We start from the raw sequence: 23,143 nt of genomic DNA on the forward strand, positions 1-23,143 counted from the left end.
GGTGTATACGGTTAAAATTGGATAATGGTTTGTGAGGCCAAATGGGACTTTTGGCGTGGGTCAGATGGACTTCTGGCGAGATATTGGGCCGGATGGACTTCTGGCGAGATATTGGGCCAAATGGACTTTTGGCGGCCAAATGTGACTTTTGGCGTGTTTTTCGGAAAGGATATGTTTTTGGGCCAAATTGGATTTTTGGCGTGTGTGGAAAAAAAAATTATGTTTTATGGGCTTTGTGCATTGGGCATGTTTCATGCATATTGTTTGAGTCCTATGTGTTTTTATCTGGTAGCGTTTGAGTTTACTTACCTGCGGAACCATTTGTGGTTCCGTAGCTTTTGGTGCAGGTGATGAGGATGAGGAGGAGGAGGCTGAGCCCGAGGATGCGACTCCGCCGGGTTGCTGATGATATGTTTTATATTTGTTTAAAACTGTATTTGGGTTTTTGTAATATTTTATTTACGTATGTTTTAAACAGCTTGTATTATATTAAGAAAAAAATTCTGGTACTTAGTTATATGACTTTCGTTATCCGCTGCGTTTCCTTTTGCACATTTGTTGCCTTTGCACACACTTGGTACCCGTCGATGGGATGGTGACCCGGGTTGTCACTATCCGGACGTCTCGATTTTCCCGTGTTCGGGCGTGGGGATTTGGGGGCGTCACACGGACGACCCAGATACCGACTCCGGTTGTGTCGGTGCTCAGCCCTAGAATTAGCCTTCCACCAAGTTAATAAAGGTGCCTCGACCTCTTCCATAAAATAGCGTTCAATCTTAGAAGTACACTGCATAATATTCCTTGTTACAATGAGTTGATGATACTGATTCACAATATTGTAACCTCGACGGCGTGGATGTAATGAGCCATCTGAGCTACGGTCATCGGAGAGAGGTGTCAGAATCGAGTGTGAGGTGTCCGCTACGGATGAAGGCTGACTACTATTATTGTAGTGGGAATATAAGTTATCAAGATCCCTTTTAAAATATGTAATAAACCGTGCAACCTTCACTGCCCCCATTGTGAAATTTGTCCAAAATTCTATCAAGACCAACTTATAGCAGGGGTCAAGGATCACAGCCACAAAAAGTAATCTATTTATTTTCTCAACATCCCCCAAATATTTATCATATTTGGCCTACATCCTTATAACCATATATACCAGAAAATAGTCCGCTAGGATCAGTACAACCTTCTTGCAAGTGGTAGTGAAGTTCTGAGAGCTCGCTGAAGAACAAGTTTGCAGTTGTATATGCGGATCCAGATATCCACATAGTTGTGTCATAAAAAACTTGCAAAAATCTTACAAAGTGCCCCACACTAGTCCAGTCATGTGTGTCTGGTGTACCAAGCCCTTTTCCTGCAAGCTCCAACAAAGCATACTTAAGGCCCACATCCTTGATCTCCATCTGCTCGAATGCTTTTTGGTACTTCTGTGCCACATCTAATATAATGTATGTCGAGTTCCATCGAGTCGGGACATCCAAGCACAATGTCTTGGAACATGAAATCCATAGCTGACTGGCTATTGCCTTGAACTTGGATAGCCTTGAGGGAATCCCTCACATATCGCACAATGTTGCGGACTCTGGTAATTGAATCGTTAACCTCTTTTAACTCCTCAACGACAATCAGGTTGAGGGTATGAGTACAACATCGAACATGAATAAAATTGCGGTTGCGGATGACATCAACTTTCAAACTCGTATTCATCTTGAACCATTCAATTGCAGTGTCATTGGCAATGGCATTGTCATCTGCAATACATAGAACCTTTTGAATTCCACAATCCTTTAAACAATCATCCATCAGTGCCCCAATTGATGCTCCCTTAGGACCCTTATGGTCAATAATTTCTTTGAACCCAATAACCTGTTTTCTCAAATTCCACTCACTGTCAATGTAATGTGCTGTGATACACATATAAGAAACGTTCTGTATGGAAGTCCATATGTCAGTCGTAAGTGACACTCTCTGGCTAGTGGATTTAAACATTTTCTTCATCTCCACCTTCTCTTTTGTATGCCTCTTCATACAATCCCACATCACCGTATATCGTGATGGCAATAGAAATCGTGGCTCAATAGTCTTGAATAACTTTCAGAAGCCTCTTTTCTCGACTGTGGTAAAAGGTATTTCATCTTCAATTATCATATCTGCAAGCATATCCCTCACCAATTTCTTACTGTATTGAAGGATGTCCATTTTCTTAATCTGAGTACCATCAGTGGCCGTAAAAGTTTCGTAATTGAGCTTGGTTTGATCAGTAACCACCTCTCCCTTTGCTATTTTATACCGCTGGCAACCATTAAGATGGGCTATCAAGACAAATGTGCCTTGCTTCTTTGAATGACATCCACAGAGTTGCTCACAGTGGTAGCATCTCGCCTGTGGATTCTCACGATTACCAGGAATTTTGGTAAAATGCTCACATGTCCAAGACCTTTTTTTAGTAGTTCGTGGCTGAAGTGGCGTTGTAGATGGAGGTGGTAGATCCCCAATATGCATATCTTCATCCTTATTAAACTCATCCTCATCTTTTATGTTTACTGGGAGTGAGAATCGACTAATTGTACAAGAAGTAGCTGCTCTATGAGTGGGTCTAGAACTCGGTGATGGAATTGTGGCATTTGGATTTCCTTCTGACCTTCCACTAGGTGAATCATCTATATCTATCAAAAATAAAATAAATTAGTTTGGAGGCTACTGCCTTAAATAAGCTCACATGCAAGCTGCTTGGTATTTTCCTACCTTCCATTCTTATCCATCCATCCAGTACTTAGATATATATATATATATAATTTTCTAGTAGGATATACATATATATTTATATATATATGCATTGAGTACGTACCAATCTTTATAATATTTATTTTTAATCTAATATTTTTATGAATATTATATGAATGGTAATAAAATAAAATAAATATTGAAACATTCATTATATCTATCTCTTTTAAAGATTGAGTAAAATGGAAGGGGCGCGAAGAACATTATAACCAAATCCAAATTACTTCTACCAAAGGCAAGAATAAAGAAAAACCGGTCGGAAGCCAATTTAAATGCAACCAAAAGCGAAATAGTGCATAACCATCCCAATAATTATAAATGGTCAATAGTTATGCCACATGGATGGATATATTACTGCAAAGTATTTTTTTTTATAAAATTATCAATTTTACACCAGTTGATTTTGGAACCAACTCTTATCCACATATTAGCCAGAGGTTCAAGAAATGCCATTACTTTTGATCAGTTCGGCAATAAATTCCACATATTTGCCAGAGGTTCAAGAAATGTCATTACTTTTGGTCAGTTCGGCAATAAATGACTCGGTTGTTGGTGAAATCATCTTCTCAAACTCCAAAAGGTCAAAAACAAATCATGCTTCAATTATCATGAATAATGAGAAAAGACATTAGACTGCATAACGTACAGATATCAATCCCATCTTAATCCTTCCACTACAGTTTATTTTCCACTAAGGATTGAAGGCATTATTATATACCAAAATACAGAAGAGTACAGCAGGAATGCAGGATAATGGTAATGAGGAGCTATATAAAGTTGATACAGTTCCAACCTTCACCTTACATGAAGGGGGCAGCTCTCAAGAATAGACACCCGACACTTGGAGGCTCAAATATTTAAATATGAGCAATATTACATACAGTCATAAAATTATAGATATCGTATAATTATTTTGAAAAAAAAATAAAGTCTATGATTAAAAAGTTAATTTTTTTTTATATGGATCTCATATTAATTTATTTTTTTCAAAATAATTGTACATCGCTTATACAATCACGACTTCAAATATCATTTCTCTTTAAACATTGCATTTAATGTTAATGTTTATGGATCATTTGTTGCTTGAAAAAATAGTATGCTTAACTATGTTTTGGGTGAATATGGAAGATGCATCGACGTTACCATTGTTACCATTGTTAAAAATCCCTCTAATATTCTTTCTGAGGCAAGGTGAATCATGCAAGAGGAGATCATATATAATTTCAACTTGCATCTGGAATAGGAAAATAGCTTTATGAAAAATAACTAAAATAAAAGAGACTCTCTAAGGGAATGGATCTACAATTTTATTTTTACTTTTTTATTTTATTTTTATTTTTAGAAAAGAAAAACAGGATCTGTTTTGACTTGAAATGAATATATCCATACATAAGTATATTTTCCAAATTCAAAAGGATCATATAGCTAAAATCGTGAAAGGTGAACCATATAAAACTTTGCATTCAATAAATGTGGAAACCATAAATATGCATACATATTATACTCACTCAAGTCTATATATTCAGTACATGTATACATGATCGATATGCATGAGCAAACATACAGACATATGGTGCTGTCCGTTAATATTTCAACCCTGAACCATTGCCGGACTGTAAGCTTGCTACAATGTCCAATTATGCCTTGCACAACCAAACCTAACCCAAATTATATATTCAAATTCCTCATTAAAAACTAAAGTCTTCATACTTAAATTAATGATCAAGAAGATTCAAAAAATCATCCATACAGAGTCAATTTGATAGTCAAGGAAGTGATACTTAACAAAATGTCAAAGAAATATGACTATCCAGAAATACATAATATATAATAAATTCTAGGAAAAAACGAATTTTGATTTCCCAACAAGAACCATCACATGTCTGTGTTCATGATTCATAACTACAAAATTTATGAAAGCAAATTCTTATTTAATTTTAGAATGATAACCTAAAAAATAAAATCGAATAGATTTTATTGACAGCACAACTAGGACAATATATATACCAAAAAAAGTAAATAATCATCTAATTAAATATAAAACAACACATCTACAATTATCACATCCTAAGTGGGGAATATATTCATGATTGCCGCTACTGGATATAATAAACATGAATGCAAAGAAATTGAGAATAAGAAAAAGATGGACATGACAACAGACAAAACCTGGAACTAATTCAACCAATAATTTATATCCTCATCAACTCTGATGATTTACAAAATAGAACTTCCAATGAGTGAACAGTACTTTTGGATAATAAGATAATTACAACCACATCCAAATCTACACAAAAATAAATAGAAAATGATCTAATTGAATATAAAACATTATATGGACAAAATACAAAAGAAATTCTAAATGTATAATACCTTCAAGTACGTTTGTTGCCTTCAAAGAAAACAAAGATGCCAAAGATGATTGAAATACAAAAGTCTACCAACTATGAGAATAAATAAGATAAAGAAAATACTAACCCTAAGTTTCTAACAAAGATTTTGCACTAAGGATTGAGGCGTGGGCAGCGGTATTGTGATTCTGTGAAGACGACGATAAGGCAAATAGTGGTGTGGCACAGTTTCGATAGCGGCACGAAGAAGAAATGAAACGGGGGAACAAAGGGAACGACAATGAGAAGTGCGAGACTGAGACACTAGGCACTGAGCGAGTGAGCAGCTGAGCAAGGGAAGAATAAATGAAGAAGAAAGGGACAATGGGGGTTATCTTTACGTAGCAAAATAATGTCGTTCCTATTTCAAGGAACGCCGTTGTTTAAGTTAAGGGAAAAAAAAAAAAAACACAGATTCAACACGACGTCGTTTTGAATCTGTGTTTAAAAAAAAAAAAAAAAGAGTTGGAGTCAGATTTCGGAGCCCAACTCCGACTCCGACTCTATTTTCGGAGTCTTTCCGATTCTGACTCTGAATTCCAACTACTCTGACTCCATCAAAGTTGGGATCAGAACGAAGTTCGATCGGACTCAAAATTTTCAAAAATTTGTACAGCCCTACATGTCGTTCCTCAGTTGCATTGCTCTCCCCTACCACCATCAAATTTTTTGGAGAGAACCTCCATCTCAGCTAGTCATCTAGGCGTCATCTCTGCTAGTTGATGTCGGTGCCATCTCCGCCAAATCTAAACACTTCACCTCCTTGAGTTGTCAGCATCATCTATGGTAAGGGGGTCCATTTCTCCCATTGTCATTGAAGTCCAGAAGGCACTTTATAGTTGTCTTAAAACTTCATAGATCAATGTTCTGCTATGAGCAATTATCCTCTGGATTCATATCAAATGGATGCCTTTCTGAAAATGATAGCATGCTTGAGTTTATCGATGATGTTGAATCATGTTACAAGGATCTGGTTTCTTTTTTATCTCCATCTTTCTCTTGGTGATGTTGTCATATTTTTTTTTCCTAAATGACGTCTTCACTACAGTAGTAGTTTCAAATGAAAGTAGGTACATATTTAGTGGTGGCTACATCGGGTCGCAGGACTGAGAAGATGGAGGAGGGAGATGGAACAGAGTGAGAATGAAGGAGGGAATTGAGAGCAAAACCCAAAATACACCGTTTAGAAAACCCGCTTGAAATGCACCATATCATTTTCCACATGGGGTTCGCTGGGTCTTCGTGCACATCTGTGTGCGCCAAGTTGCCTGTAACAAGAGTTTTTCCATTACGTCAACTGGGAGAGATGGAGATGACGGTAGGGTGGGTGGTGGAGGAGTGCAAGATAACCGAGGAACGATATGGCTCCTGGAGTGAAAGTGGGGTCGGAATCATTGGTTGTGAGAGGGAGACAAAAAGAATCAAAAGATTCAAAACAGATGAACGGAGTGAAAGTGTTTTGCTTCTTCTGATATTTTTTTTATTAGAATTGACGTGGCATGTGTGCGCAATTTCATGCGTGAACTCGTTTGTCCGTAGCGGTATTGTTACATAATACTTACAACTTTATCAAATTTTCAAACAAAACATAAAAAATAATTTAACTTTTTCCAATCTCAAAACAAAAATTATATTCCAACAATATTTTAATTTTATAATATTTTTATTCAACTTTTTCTCTCTTATTTTCCAAATCTCCATAAACCATCTACCTCAAACAATTTTATTACTATTCACAAAGGATACTGCTACATCTCTCGAGGGATGTAGCCCGAGTACCCACTGAAGAAGGCAAAAAAAAAATAATTTATTTATTTTTTTATTTTTCTTTCATTTTTTTATATTCTTAAATATTTTTTTTAAAAAATCACAACATTACTAAAAAACATTTACTTAATCACTAAGTAAAAAAATAAAAAATCTTTCGGGACACAATTTGGGTCCCGAATTCGGAACCCAAAATATTTCTCGTTCACAAATCAATTCATTATTATTCATAAATTTTTCATCTTGTATATTCTCAACTCAACGTCTAGACGAGGATTCACCTACTTCATGTATTTATTTAGCTCTTATATTCACTAATTTTTAAGAGATATTTGAAAAATGAGATGAGATGAAAAATATATGAATAATAATGAAATGATTTGAATTAAGATGTTTTATTAGATTTTGATGAACAAGATGGGAAAAAAAAGCTTGAATAAAAATATTTTAAAATTAAAATTTTGTTAGAATATAATTTTTATTTAAAAATTTGAAAAAGTAGTATTATTTTTTGTGTTTTATATGTAAATTTGAAAATTTTGTAATGATTAAAATTTGTGATAATGTTTGGTAAGAAAATTATGAGAAATTTTGGAACGAGATGATGAGATTAGTTTTCCTAATAACTCCTTAATCTTGAATCCAGCAAGTCTTTAAAGGTGATGCTAAGATAATTTCAGATGATTTGGATTGGTCTATGAATAGTAATATTTTGTGGGTTTTAACTTTTTTGAATTGAGATAAGTTTAAATTTTTTGGTTGAAATGTATGAAATAGATTGAGATAAATTAAACTTTTTTATGGGATGTTGAAAAAGTAGTGTGTCTTATCAATAATTAGTTTGTGATGAGTTGAGTTGAATTTATATTCCAAACATAGTCATATAAGTAGATTAAAATATGTATTTGAATATATAAAATATATTAAAATAGATATAGCTTTTCAAAAAAAGATTTAAAAAATAACAAATTTCATCATTAATTAATTTTTAAAATAAATTGAAGTTATACCTTTGCAAATGATATACCTTTAATCTTTACGAACATCTTCACAAATCACAGTCTTGGCTTTTCCACCGAAAGCAATCTTCATGATTCTTACCCTTCCCTGATCATGCTAGAGGGACCCTTCATTTCAAATTTTTTTTTTTAAATTTTTCTTTTATTCATTCTTTTAATACTTTTAATTTTTTTTTAAAAAAATACATAAACTCAATAATATTTACTTATTTAATCCAAGAATTTTAAAAAATAAAATAAAATAAAATGGGTAAACTATCTGTTGATACAGCATTTACCTTCCCTAAAAGCACTCACAAGTCACACCGACAAATTCTCTAAAATAAAAAGGAAAAAGCAAGGCTCAGTATGATTCTTTCCACGGCAGGTAGAATTCGACAATAAGCCTATAATTTTTAGGATGTTAAGGTATCTCAAACAAAATTTTGTAAATCTTAAAGAAATAATTTGAGTGTAGGTGTTTATTCAATTTTAAAATATAGAGACTAAAAGCTGAATAGAAATATATGTTAAATTAAATATTATATTAAAATATTTTAAAGTGATTAGATAAAGTTGAAGTATTTTTAATTTTAAAATATATAAAAGTTATATTGATTCTTATGTTTTATTTTAAAATTTGTAAAAATTATATCCAGTTTTGTGTTTGAGTAATAATTAAACAACTGTTTGATGAAAATTTTAAATATTTAAAATTGAAAAATATTTTATATTTGAGTTATAGTTGAAAATAAAATTACAAAATATTTTGAGAATTCTATAGTTACCCAAACATGTCCTAAGTGAAATAATTTGTACAGTTTTAAGATTTTTAATTTCTGTGTACTCTATTTGAAAAGAGTAAACAAATATGAGACGCATAAAAAATCTCACATTTTAATAGTAGATTTCTCTATTTTTTAAATTGAGCGTGTAGAGCTAACATATTTTAAAAATATATCTAGTAGTATTTTAACTTTTATATTCAACAGCTTTCGAATTTGTTAAAAATAAGATTTGATGTTATCATTATCGTTATATTATTCAAGATTTTAATTTTGTGATTATTATGAAATTCATTTTATCTTGTCTTAAAGTAATCATTTTATATAGATGACGAACTACACTACGATTATAATTTTGGATTAGCATTACAAGGCAAGTAGATAAAGCCATTTTCTTGAAAACCCTTTTTATGTACCAAATTGTGATGTTAAATATGTAAAGCATGATAATTAGTTATGTAGTGTATTTCATTCATTATGCCATGTCATATTATAGTTTTATTATTTTATGTTAGCTATATATGTTATTTACGTTGAAACATGCTGGTCATACGTCATATTAGGAAAATTCTCATATAATAAGCATTAAGATGATTATATATAAGAGATGCATGGTACCAAAGAAATTACAAGCTGTGAATGTGCAAGTCACAGATATAAGCACGATCCACCTAGATATGTATCTGATAACATTAAAAAGATGAATTTAATAATGAATAACATTTCTTGTATGCAACAGTATGTAAGTCGTGGATATTGTTAATGTGAAAACTAAGGCACAATAGCATAAAATCACCATAGTATCAACAATAAAATACATCACACACACACATATATGTCATCATGGCATGTTGTTCTATCAAGTTTCCCTTGAGAAAAAGCGAATCATTCCATTACAAACACCAAGTTTATATATATATATATATATATGTATATATTTATAGTGCATTAACTTATAATAGTAATAGTAATATACCATATGCTAAAGGCCCAAGGGCCTTCAACTTAATTCTTCTTCCCACTGTGAGATCTATTACAGCACGTACGAAGCTTGATATTCATTACTTGATCTGTTGTTTTCTGTCAGCGTAAAACCAAACTCTTGCACGGTTCATTGGCACCCAGCTTCGTCCCCCTCGTCATTATCAACATTCGGCGTAGTTGAATCCGTTCCAGAATGAGTTTGTGAATCCAGATATTTGAGGTAGGTCTGTGCGGTCTTTGATATTAAATCAACAAGAACTGGATCAGAGACAGCTTTAGAAATTATATCCTCCGAAATCTTTGAAAGTGCTTCATGTAGCAGAAGTGCTTCCCGGAGCTGTTGCAGCACTGATTTTGAAACCTTAGCAACAACACCGGTTTCGATCTTCGGATATGGATGCTGGGTTTGAAGAGAAGTAAGACGTTGGATAGAAATAGTGCTTCCACCAGATTGAGCATTGTTGTTGCTCAGTTGCACATTGATCTTCACGGTTTTCAAGCTCTGATTAACCGCGGCAGACAGATCATCACTATCAAAAAGTGTTACCACATCACCATCTTCGTCAACATATGTCAAGATAAAGTCAGCATCAGCAGGGAATTTAAATAAATCACGGATCGTTCTCCTCAAATCAGTCATGCCCATATAGGAGTAAGGTACTTTCATACGCTTGAGAGTATCTCCAAATTTAATCTGTAGAGCCACATGAACTAGCTAGCATTAAGATGCCGATCGAGACTTTTTTATATTTGAAAACTAAATTCAAAATCGAACCCCTTCTCGCTGACCAAACCGATCGTTAAAAAACCAAAAAGCCCGTAGCCACAGATTCATTATAACACAACAAATTAACCCTCTCTCATTTTTCCCAACCTTCTCTCAGTAACCAAAGGCAAAACTAATCTAAAAACAGAACAAAAACTTGTAAAAATCGCACCTTGATAGCCTCCGCCTTGCTCCTCAAATCCATTGCTCAGAAACAGCGTCTAGCCCTGAATACAAATAAAAGAAAAGTTAAATAATCTGGATTCTTAGCGATTAGACGGCAGACATAGGATATATAAAAGAACAACATATAGGTTGATCTGATTATACCTTCGAAAGTGAGCCAAGTCCGAACATACTTTTCTATTCCTCTCTTCTTTTTCTTTAGCCTCAAAAGCTTTATGATGTGTCAAGTTCTTTTCTTTTTTGCAAAAGAAGATCCAAAAACGAAAACGACAAATTATTCTGTGGTTTTTCGACACTCTATACAGTCTAAATTAAGTAGGCTAAAACTTGCTTGAAACACACTTAACTTAAAAAAAAAAAAAAAAAAAAAGAAAAAAAAAAAAAAAAAGAAAAACCTCCATGATCTTCTTCACAATCTTTGCTTTTCCACCAAAAAGGCTCCAGTCCAATGATTCGAACATGGATGCTGGAGTTGAAGAGAAATAAGTGCGGTAGAATTTCCACTAGATCGAGCTTATGAGTTATGAGTAATTCTACTCACAGGCCACTTTAAGTTTCCAACACCACACACAGCTGGCCTTTTCTTTTTTTTTTTTTTTTTTTTTTTTTTTTTCAAAACGACTCGTTTAGAATACTACTCCCCATATTTTCCACCTTCTCCCCCAAATCTTTTACTAAGATTTGCCCTTCCGCCATTTTCTTACCAACCCCAACTGAACAATGCAGGGGAATCAATCATTTTCAATCTATTTGAGTTTGTTTGCCCAGATCGCATCAAATGACACATAAATTTAGGCAATCCTCGTATATATTACTTCATCTTAGTTTTTACATAATGAGTCAAATCAGAATGATCAAACAAGAAAAAAATTGTTACGATGTAGTCAACGGGTTAGGGAGAAGGGGATGGTGTCAATGGGAAAAGGGAGTGGGTATTCTCAGATTTGTTAGGGCTTTTCTCAAAGTATGGTATCAATGGGAGAGGGGGATTCGGCTGGGTTAGGGTGGGAGTGTTTCTCAGATCACTTGGAGTATGTCTTGAGGGGTGTTAACAGGTTTGTCACAGTCGGTAAAGGCATGGAGGGAGGGATTTCGTGGAAGATTTTTCAGTCTTCTACCTAGTTTCTTGAGGGGTGCGGTTAGGTTTTAGAAGGGGGGAGGGGGAAGAGCAGAGAGGGATTAGACCGTGTTTAAGAGACTGGGTTTGCCAACTCAGTTGGTGTGTGGTGTTGGAGACTATACCGGCCTATGAGTAAAATTACTCATGAGTTATATAACATCTAACCATGGATTATCTTTCCCCTCAAACCAAACCAGCCATGACAAGATCCAGCGTCCCATGATAAACATAACACGTTATTCGCCTTAGATCAGCATCTCCAAATTTAACTAGCTTGTAGAGTCACAAGTCCACACAACAGGTTACCAATTTTCCCCTGCCTTTTTTAAGTTTCTGAGCCTTTAACTCGCAATAGTTACATTTGAAAGGCAATCAAATAATGAAATTGTTGAAGTTTTAGGCCTACTAATCGCAAAATAGACAGCAATAAACCACGCATATGCGCGCATGCATGAGGTAAATTGCAACGACCGAAAGAAAAGTCCAAAGCCATATTTAGGGCTTAATAGTCTAAAAAGATTAGTCAAGATTATATTTCATGCAGCCCCATAAATGTGAGAGAAGCTGGACACAATTTTAAGGAAAAATATAGTTACAAGCACAATTGTGCACTAATCTGTGCACTAATATGATGTGATTGGTCAAAAAGTAGATTTTATTGAAAACAGTATTAATTTAAATTTTAAGTATGAATAAATCAGTATTGGTACACAGATTAATGCGCGACTGTGCTTGTATGTAGCAAAACTCCAATTTTAAAAGATATATTTATTTAAGCCGCAAAACGCTCTATCCCTAATATAAATCAAAGAAAAGTTAAATAATCTTCAGACTCTTAACGGTTGGACGGTAGAGATGGGATAAATTAACAACATTTACTTGCCGTTTGAAGAGTTTGGATGAGATAAGTTAATAAAAGTTGAATAAAATATTATTTTTTAAAATTATTAATATTTTAAAATTAGAAAAAAAATGAATAATTTATTATGTTTTATATAAAAATTTTAAAAAATTATAAGAATTAAATAAAAAAAGATAAAATAAAATGCTACTAATATCCAAACTAACCCCGGTTGATTTTATTATGAGTTTTACTACATACAAGCACAGTCGCGCACTAATCTGTGTATCAACATTGATTTATTCATACTTAAAATTTAAATCAATACTATTATCAATAAAATTTACTTTTTGACTAATCACATCATATTAATGCACAGATTAATACATAATTATATTTACAACTATATTTTTCTTTTTATTATACCTTTGAAAGAGGGCAAATCCGAATATCCTTTTCTTTTTTCTCTCTCTTCTTTATTTTATTTTATTTTCCTTTCCTTTTAACCTTCAAAAGCTTTAGGTTGGGTTAAAGGCTATATTTCTTTCTTTTGCAAAAGAAGATACAGATACGAAAACGACAAATTGTTTTTCTGTGGTATTTTTTTGCAACTTTAACAGTCAAAATAGGCCAGGGCGCTGCGTTTTAAGCCCCGATCAGTTATCAAAATTTAAAATATTTCATCTAATCTCAATTTATTATTATAATTTTTTTAAAGTTTTATATAAAATATAATAAATAATTTAAATTTTTCAAATTTTAATATAAAATTAATATTAAAAAATTATATTATAATAATATTTTTTTCTTATTATTTAAAATATTAATTTCATTTCATCTAATATCATATGTATAAACAAACGGGACTTTAATCTCGTATGTGAATTAATATATGAATTGTAGTATTTTATAAATCCTATTAAAATATATTTAAATGTATGAAATAGATTGACATATATATTTGAATGCATAAAATAAATTAAATATATTTTAATTTTTCATAAAAAAAATTGAAAACATTATGAATTATATTAAATATAATTGATTTGAGATAGATTAAAATATATTTGACACCTAAACATGTGCTTGAAATACACTAACTTAAAAATAAAAAAGACGATGCTACCTCCACGGAGGCTTTCCACCGAAAGTTGCACTTTGCTTTTTTATTTGCTTTTTTTTTTAAATGATTTTTTTTTTAATTTTTTTTAATTTTTTCTTTTTTAAAAAAATCACAAACTCATTAAAAAACACTTCTTAAATCATTAACTAAAAAAATGCTTTTTTATTTACTTTTTTTAAGCTTTTTAAAGTTTCTTTAAGCATTTTTTTTTTTAAATACACACTCATTAAAAAGAACTTTCTTAACCATGAAGTTAAAACAAAAAAACAAAAAAATACAAGTCGGTAGAAAGCCTCGTGGCTTTATCATTTTCCTTTAAAAAATGGATTTTTAAGAATTTTATACTAAGGAAATAAGCATGTCTTTAGGATATGTTTGTTTGGATGCAAAAGTTTTGGGAGATATTTTTAATGATTTTTATGAATCTGAATATAAAAAATGAAAAGTCACTTGAATCAGAAATTTTGAAATGTGTTAGTTGTTTGAATAAAATAAAATAAAATAAAAATACATCATTTTACTAATAATCACTTCTTAATTAACTACTAAAACAATAATAAAAAAATAAAATATCTTAACTGTAATTTTGAGGGGGCAAATTCATTGAGCCAAGGATCATTTTCCATAAAATTTTTGTGATAGTTATATACTTTTTGTGAAAATTGTTTTAAGTTTTGAATTTTCTTTAAAAATTTATACAACTGATTATATGATATGTAATTTTAGAAAATTTTTGTAAGATTTAACAGATGATTATATTGAAGTTAAAACCTTTTATTTAATATAAATAATATTTACAGTCATAGAATATGTAAGCGACATACAATCTCTTCCAAAAAAATGAGTAAATATAAAACTCAGATGAAATAAAAATTAATTTTTTTTAATTAAAAACTATATTCTTTTTTAAAATAATTATATGATGCTTACATACTTTACGATCATATATAATATTATTCCCACGATACCATTTTATGGGTAGTTGGGCTACCGTGGGATTTTATGGTTGGATGGCCACCGAAAATTATGGTCAACCTGTAAATATAAAAATGTTATGAAAATAAATTTTTAAGAATTAATATGATTAAAATAATCTTTTTTTTTCTCTTGATGTGACATCAAATTTGAAACATATTAATAAAAATAATAAATAATATATCAATTATTCTATATCATATCAGAAAATTAAAAAAAGATGATTAAAACACTAAAGCAGGTAAAGTCAATCATTAATATTGTTAATGTAAAAACTTAAACACAATAGCATAAAATCACGAGATTATCTAGCAATATAATACATCACACATTTCATCATGGCATGCTTCTTATATATAAATTACATATTATATGGTAAGGAGCCTTCAACCCTTCTTCCCGTTCCCACTATGAGATCCATTGCAGCATACTCAATAGTTCCTTCGCTTTTGTTCATGATCAGCTGCTCTTCCATTTCATTGTCATGCATTCTATGCAGGCTACCATACAATCAAAGTTAGGAAACAAAACTATAAAAGCAAAAGTTAATATTGAAAAATTTATCATGCCCTCCAAAAAAAAAAAAAAAAAAAAAGAAGAAGAAGAAGAAGAAGAAGAAGACTTAAAACTTACCCCTAATTGTCATCCTCGTCTCCATAAGGTTTTCGAAGTTTTGAACCATCAGCCACATGTCGTAGACTCATTTGTGCATGTATCCTCAATGAACTTACCCATGTCGTTCCTCAATTGCACTGCACTCCTCCAACACCCACCCCACCATCATAAGATTTTTTGGAGAGAACCTCCGTCTCCGTCTTTTACTTGGTGATGTTGTCATATTTTTTTTTTTCTTAAAAGATGTCTTCACTTCAGTAGTAGTTTCAGATGAAAGTGGGTACAAATTTAGTGGTGGCTATATCGGGTCATAGGATGGAGGAGATGGAAGAGAGAGATGAAATAGAGTGAGAATGAAGGAGGGAATTGGGGGAATGGAGAGCAATACACAAAATGCACCGTTTAGGAAACCCACTTGAAACGCATTGTAACATTTTCTACATGGGATTCGTTGGGTCTTCGTGTACATGGGTGTGTGCCAAGTCGCCTATAACAAGAGTTTTTCTATTACGTCGATTGGTAGAGATGATGCCTAAACGACTGGGGGAGATGGAGATGATAGTGTGGTGGGTGGCAAAGGAGTGCAACACAATTGAGGAACGACATGGATTACGGAGTGAATGTGGGGTCAGAATCATTGGTTGCAAAAGAGAGATGAAAAGAATCAAAAGATTCAGAACAGACGAATGGACTGAAAGTGTTTTGTTTCTTCTAATATTGTTTTTTATTAGAACTGACGTAGCATGTGTCTGCAACTTTCGTGCGTGAACTCGTTTGTCTAGAGCAATATTGTTACATAATACTTACAATTTTATCAAACTTTCAAACTAAACAAAAACAATAACTTAACTTTTTCCAATCTTAAAACAAAAATTGTATTAAAAAATTATATTTTAATAATATTTTATTCAACTTTTTCTCTCTCATTTCTTAAATCTCCTTAAAATATTTTAACTTAAATAATTTCACTACTATTCACAAATCAATTTACTATTATTAACAAATTTTTCATCTTGTATCATTTCAACTCAACGTCCGAGGACTCACCTACTTCATGTGTTTATTTAGCTCTTATATTCACTAATTTTTAGGAGATGCTTAAGAAATGAGATGGGATAAAAAATATGGGAATAATAATGAAATAATTTGAATTAACATGTTTTATTAGATTTTGATAAATGAGAGAAAAAAAAAGCATGAATAAAAATATTTTAAAATTAAAATTTTGTTAGAATATAATTGTTTAATATAATTTTTAGTTTAAAATTTGAAAAAGTAATATTATTTTTTGTATTTTGTTTGTAAGTTTGAAAATTTTGTGGTAACGTTTGGTAAAACAATTATGAGAAATTTTGGAATGAGATAATGAGATTAGTTTTCCAACTAACCCCTAAATCTTGTATCCAGTAAGTCTTTAAAGGCGATGCTAATGTGATTTCAGATGATCTGAATTGGTTTATGAATAGTAATATTTTATGGATCCCAATGAGATGTGTTTGAGGGTACGCTTAGATGTTAAAATGAGTTGAGCTGAGTTGTAAATAATAGTATTTTGTGGGTCTTAACTTTTTTAGATTGAGATGAATTTAAACTTTTTGGTTGAAATGTATGAAATAAATTGAGATAAGTTTAACCTTTTTATAGAATTTTAAAAAAGTAGTGGGTCTTATCAATGATTAGTTTGAGATGAGTTGAGTTGAGTTCATATTTCAAACATAGCATGCAAATAGATTAAGGTATGCGTTTAAATATATGAAATATGTTGAAATAAATTTAATTTTCTAAAAATATTTAAAAATAAATAAATTTAATTAATAATTAATTTAAAATAAATTAAGTGATCTTGACATCCTTGTATATCTAATCTTTACTAACATCTTCACAAATCACGTACAATCTTGGACTTTCCCTGAAAGCACTTACACCGACACATTCTCTAAAATAAAAAGGAAAAGAATACCTACTGAATAAGGTAAAATAAATTTTTTACTTTTTTGATTTTTTGATTCCTTTTATATTTTTAAATATTTTTTTAAAAAATAAAAAATTTTTATATCATCATTAAAAAACATTTATTTAATCTTAAAAAACAAAAAATGTTGGAGACACAAATTCCGAATCATTTTCCTAAGAAGAATGCAAGGCTCGGGCTCCAATGATTCTTTCCACGACAGCTAGAATTCAACCATAAGCCTATAATTTTTAGGATGATGTTTAAGGCCGGTTTGGATACTCAATTGATTTCTACTAATTTCAATTTAACTTATTTAATTATTATAATTTTTTAAAATTTTAACATAAAATATAATAAATAATTCAATTTTTTTAAATTTAAAATAATAATAATATTAAAAAGTTATATTCTAATCATATTTTATTTTATTTTTAACTTTTATCTTAACACAACTCAGTTCAACTCAATATTTAAACGTAGCCTTAAGGTATCTCAATCAAAATTTTGTAAATCTTAAAGAAATAATTTGAGTGTAGGTGATTATTGAATTTTAAAAAATAGTGACTAAAAACAGGATAGAAATATATGTTAAAATAAATATTATATTGAAATATTTTTAAAGTGATTCGATGAAGTTAAAGTATTTTTAATTTTAAAATATATAAAAGTTATATTGATTCTTATGTTTTATTTTAAAATTTGTAAAAATTGTATCCAGTTTTGTGTTTGAGCAATAATTAAATAACTGTTAGATGAAAATTTTAAATATTTCAAATTGAAAAATGTTTTATATTTGAGTTATAGTTGGAAATGAAATTATAAGATATTTTGAGAATTCTATATTACCCAAACATGTCCTAAGTGAAATGATTTGTATAGTTTTAAAATTTTTAATTTCTGTGTACTCTATTTGAAAAGAGTGAACAAATATGAGACTCATATAAAATCTTACTTTTTAAAAGCATATTTCACTATTTTTTAAAAGCAGTGTGTAGAGCTAGCAAATCTTAAGACAATATCTATTCTAACTTTTATATTCAACTGCTCTCGAATTTGTTAAAAATAAGATTTGATTTTATAATTATTGTCATATTATTCAAGATTTTAATTTTGTGATTATTAAGAAATTCATTTGATCTTGTCATAAAGTAATCATTTTATATAGATGACGAACTACACGATTATAGTTTTATTATTTTATGTTAGCTATGTTATTTACGTTGAAACATGCTGGTCATACGTCATATTAGGAAAATTCTCATATGATAAACATTAAGATGATTATATATATAGAGATGCATGGTACCAAAGAAATTATAAGCTATGAATGTGCAAGTCACATATATAAGCGTGGTCCACCACAGACACATATGTGTCTGATAACATTAAAAAGATGAATTTAATAATGAATAACATTTCTTGTATGCAAGAGTATGTAAGTCATGGATATTGTTAATGTGAAAACTAAGGCACAATAGAATAAAATCACCATATTACCAACAATACAATACATCACACACGCATATATATCATCATGGCATGTTGTTCTATCAAGTTGCCCTTGAGAAAAAGCGAATCATTCCATTACAAACACCAAGTTTCTACTATATATATATATATAATCCTTCTTCCCACTGTGATATCTATTACAGCACGTACGCAGCTTGATATTCATTACTTGATTTGTTGTTTTCTGTCAGCGTAAAACCAAACTCTTGCACGATTCATTGGCACCCAGCTTCGTCCCCTTCGCCATGACCAACATTCTGCGTAGTTGAATCCATACCAGAATGAGTTTGTGAATCCAGATTGAGGTAGGTCTGTGCGGTCTTTGATATGAAATCAACAAGCTCACCAAGAACTAGATCAGAGACAGCTTTAGAAATCATATCCTCCGAAATCTTTGAAAGTGCTTCATGTAGCAGAAGTGCTTCCCGGAGCTGTTGCAGCACTGATTTTGAAACCTTAGCAACAACACCGGCATCGATCTTCGGATATGGATGCTGGGTTTGAAGAGAAGTAAGACGTTGGGTAGAAATGCTGCTTCCACCAGATTGAGCATTGTTGTTGCTTAGTTGCACATAGATCTTCACGGCTTTAAAGCTCTGATTAACCGCGGCAAACAGATCATCATCATCAAAAAGTGTTACCACATCACCATCTTCGTCAACATATGTCAAGATAAAGTCAGCATCAGCAGGGAATTTAAATAAATCACGGATCGTTCTCCTCAAATCAGTCATGCCCATATAGGAGTAAGGTACTTTCATACGCTTGAGAGTATCTCCAAATTTAATCTGTAGAGCCACATGAACTAGCTAGCATTAAGATGCCGATCGAGACTTTTTTATATTTGAAAACTAAATTCAAAATCGAACCCCTTCTCGCTGACCAAACCGATCGTTAAAAAACCAAAAAGCCCGTAGCCACAGATTCATTATAACACAACAAATTAACCCTCTCATTTTTCCCAACCTTCTCTCAGTAACCAAAGGCAAAACTAATCTAAAAACAGAACAAAAACTTGTAAAAATCGCACCTTGATAACCTGTGCCTTGCTATTATAGGATCTCATTGCTCAGAAACAGCGTCCAAGTGAGCTGCAAAGCAGAAATATTTAATTCCTCGCAACCCCCAACACGCTCTAGCCCTGAATACAAATAAAAGAAAAGTTTAATAATCGTGTGGATTCTTAGCGATTAGACGGCAGACATAGGATATATAAAAGAACAACATGATATAGCTTTGATTTTATTATACCTTCGAAAGAGTGCTGTGTTCGAATATACTTTTCTATTTTTCTCTGTTCTTTTTCTTCAGCCACAAAAGCTTTATGTTGGGTTAAGTTCTTTTCTTTTTTGTAAAAGAAGATCCAAACAAGAAAACGACAACGAGTCCAAGAAAAAAATAAAATAAAATAAAACGAAAAAGGTAGGCTAAAACTTGCTTGAAACACACTAACTTGAAAAGAAAAGAAAAAGAAAAAAGAAAAAAAGAAAACCTCCATGATCTTCTTCACAATCTTTGCTTTTCCACCAAAAAGGCTCCAATCCAACCAATCCAATGATTTTTTGCATGCATGACAGCAACAACTCCACCCTAAGCCCATAACTTTTATATTCAGAAGCTCTCAAATCTCAAATCATGAAATTATCCTTATCTAATTCAAGATAATTAATTATCGTAACATTTTTCTTATCTCATCCCAATGTAATTTTTCAATAAATAAGGATCTATGATTTATATTCCATGTTCAAAGTTTCCCTGATCTCATTCTCATTCTTCCCCTTTTCATTTCAAAGTCTATTATATTTTAAATTCTATTCAAATAAGGATTACAAAGACCACTTAAGATAAGGCCCTATTTGGATATAGAAAATTACCCTAAATTTAGAGGTTTTTTACAACAAAAAAAGCTTTCTCAAATATAAAAACATGTACAGAGTAAAAACTCTCAATAATTTACCATGATTACCATACACTCAGAAGGTAAGAAACAAGCCAAAAGTCCTAAAAAAGAAACTTACATTGAAATAAGAAAGCTTTCCATCTCCCCCACCCAATTAAGTCTCCATCCTTTAAAATCAAATTGCAAGTTTTGGACTGTGCCATCTTTGATATAAAATCAACAAGCTCGACAAGAACTGCACCAGAGGCAGCGCCTTTAGAAACTAATATCGTCCGAAAGCATTGAAAGTGCTTCATGTGGTTGAAGTGCTTCCCGAAGCTGTTGTACGGCACAAATTTAATTAAAACCTCAGCAACACCGGTTTTGATATTCGAACATAAATGCTGGACTTGAAGACAACTAATTGAATTTCTAATAGATCGACCATATGAGTTAACAGATCTATATCCTCAAGACTTTCAGGCGCTGCCTGACCACAGATCTTTTTCATCAAAAATTGTTACTGCATCGCCATCTTAGTTTGTCAATATTATATGTAAGGGTAAAATTAACATTAACATGTAAGAGTTTTATTAAAACCCTGTGTCTTGTACACCCATATCCTAATGGGTTTAGATTAGCTAAATGATTATCACTTAATTAATGAGTCACGGTGGGAGTTTGTGGCACAATAATGCCTCTAAATTTAGTCATAGTGGGCTACAAATGTCTCTAAATTTTATGATGGTCAGAAGTCTATAAATAATATTGAAGGGTTAAAGGATTCTCACCTATAACATAATTGTGCCTCTGGCCATCGGGAGATACTCGGAGGTAAAATTGTTAGAGTGATCATTCTCTTATAGTCAGGTCAGATTCTTCATCAAGCTCAGATGGAGAAATGTAGATCTTTTAACTGTTATTATTTATTATCGTGGGTCATAGAAAATCAAAAATCCTAAAATTTAATGTTTCATGCTAAAATATTTAATTGTGGTATAAGAGCTATAGGTTATATATATTCTATGGTTTCGATAAAATATAATATTGAAGTAAATGTATAAATTGTGATTCAGTTTTACATATTCATGTATAACATATGTTTCGGATATAAACTTCATGTATTTATAAATTTACGTATTGATCTATACATGTGTTCTCAACATAGAGGAGTTAACAGAATTTTTGTATGGGGTTACGGTTCAAGGAAAAACAATGAGGGAAGAGTTGTCATGGGTTAGCGGTGGCATAAGGATGGTTGGCGTATCCTCTCCGGTAACCCAAGATGGGAGCCGTCACCAATGGAGGTGATCGCATGTTCCCTCGATTAAGGAACTTCCAGGACGACAGAACAAGGAATGTCGTATTTGGTTTGGAGGATCTGAAGATCCGCTCCAGTGACCCGCGAGTTCTAATGCTTCCTTGCGAAGTACAGGGGAGGGACTCGAAAGAAGCTTTGGGGGCCATGAGATCAAAAGGGAAGAAATAAAGAAATGACGACGGAAAAAGAAGCAAGGGTAAGAGGAAGCTCGAAAAGGTGAAAGAGGCACGACGGTAGAGGGTGCTTGAGGAGTAAGGAAGAGATGCGAGCAACACAGAGGGGAACATGCATAAATGGGGAAAAAGGGAGATGGGGAAGCCTTAGTTGAGGATGTGTGGGAAGCAAAGCGATACTAATATTTATGATGCCAGCAAAATGGCTCAAGAATCCCAACAGGCGCGATCGACATGAGTGACAGCCGATGTGTCAGGTAAGTGGGAGGCATGGACCGATGAGCTTCCCAATACAAGGGAAGCGAAGTGATAGACCAGTCCGATCAATTGTCGGGAATCAAGGAGACACGCACTTATAGGGGGAATTGGTGGCCTCAGGAACTCAACCGGTGGGTGACAACACAGGAGTGGGGAAAAAAGAAGATAAGGAGAAGGAGAGCATGGACGGCACAAGCCAATTGATCTACAGTGGAGAAAAAACAAAGGCTCAGGGTCAACTCTAACTGCCAAAAGCTAGAGAGGCTTCGAAAGTCCAGGGGGCCCCTCCCCAGACATTGGTTGGTCATGGGAGCATGTTTTAAGAGGTAGGGCGAGGTGCATTGAATTCCCACCACAAGATTGTGATAAGAATTCGCGAGGTACTGTGAGAGAGGCCCTTCCTGAGAAAGGCCCAAGCCCAAAGAGACCAGGCCACGGAGGCTTCGAGCCTTTCAAGCAAGAACTAAAACAAGCCAGGGGCCTAGAAACACATGTAGGGCCCACAACGCGCTCCCTCATTCAAATAGGCCAAGGTACAAGGCCCCACCCAAGCCAAGATTCCACAATAGGATAGCAGGCACCTGGTACTCTAATGGACATGACCGATAACTACCGTATAGCACAGGTGGCTAGGCTTGCCAGGTTAAGGATACGTTGGATTTAATAAGTGTCTGGAGGCCCAAACACACAATGACATGCCGGCGTAGTA

The 23,143-nt window shown here is 32.6% G+C and overlaps 2 protein-coding genes across 3 annotated transcripts; both read right to left on the bottom strand.

The window, feature by feature from the left end:
• Window positions 1-9,486: 9,486 nt before the first annotated feature.
• On the bottom strand, window positions 9,487-11,121 carry LOC122280650 (protein NBR1 homolog). Its single transcript, XM_043091628.1, has 4 exons — window positions 11,062-11,121; window positions 10,811-10,901; window positions 10,653-10,707; window positions 9,487-10,408 (listed from the first exon to the last, which is right to left on the bottom strand). The coding sequence occupies exons 3-4, from the start codon at window positions 10,683-10,685 to the stop codon at window positions 9,842-9,844; spliced, it is 600 nt and encodes a 199-aa protein (XP_042947562.1). The 5' UTR covers window positions 10,686-10,707; window positions 10,811-10,901; window positions 11,062-11,121; the 3' UTR covers window positions 9,487-9,841.
• A 7,631-nt stretch (window positions 11,122-18,752) lies between these two features.
• On the bottom strand, window positions 18,753-20,193 carry LOC122280703 (protein NBR1 homolog). Of its 2 annotated transcripts, XM_043091687.1 has the most exons (3): window positions 20,055-20,193; window positions 19,834-19,944; window positions 18,753-19,591 (listed from the first exon to the last, which is right to left on the bottom strand). In XM_043091687.1, exons 2-3 carry the CDS (start codon window positions 19,867-19,869, stop codon window positions 19,019-19,021), a joined length of 609 nt encoding a protein of 202 aa, XP_042947621.1. In that variant the 5' UTR covers window positions 19,870-19,944; window positions 20,055-20,193; the 3' UTR covers window positions 18,753-19,018. The 2 variants fall into 2 exon arrangements, with proteins under 2 accessions (XP_042947621.1, XP_042947620.1); XM_043091686.1 differs by lacking the exon at window positions 20,055-20,193 and having other exon boundaries at window positions 19,834-20,028.
• Between the last annotated feature and the right edge of the window lie 2,950 nt (window positions 20,194-23,143).

The sequence above is a fragment of the Carya illinoinensis genome, chromosome 11, assembly GCF_018687715.1.
Source record: "Carya illinoinensis cultivar Pawnee chromosome 11, C.illinoinensisPawnee_v1, whole genome shotgun sequence".
NCBI lineage: Eukaryota > Viridiplantae > Streptophyta > Magnoliopsida > Fagales > Juglandaceae > Carya > Carya illinoinensis.

Excerpts from the sequence above, each read along its gene's own strand:
- LOC122280650 (XM_043091628.1), bottom strand. The coding sequence starts at position 10,685 with ATGGATTTGAGGAGCAAGGCGGAGGCTATCAAG. Across the intron at positions 10,409-10,652 it reads GCAAGGCGGAGGCTATCAAG|ATTAAATTTGGAGATACTCT; the intron begins GTGCGATTTTTA and ends GTGGCTCTACAG.
- LOC122280703 (XM_043091687.1), bottom strand. The coding sequence starts at position 19,869 with ATGAGATCCTATAATAGCAAGGCACAGGTTATCAAG. Across the intron at positions 19,592-19,833 it reads GCAAGGCACAGGTTATCAAG|ATTAAATTTGGAGATACTCT; the intron begins GTGCGATTTTTA and ends GTGGCTCTACAG.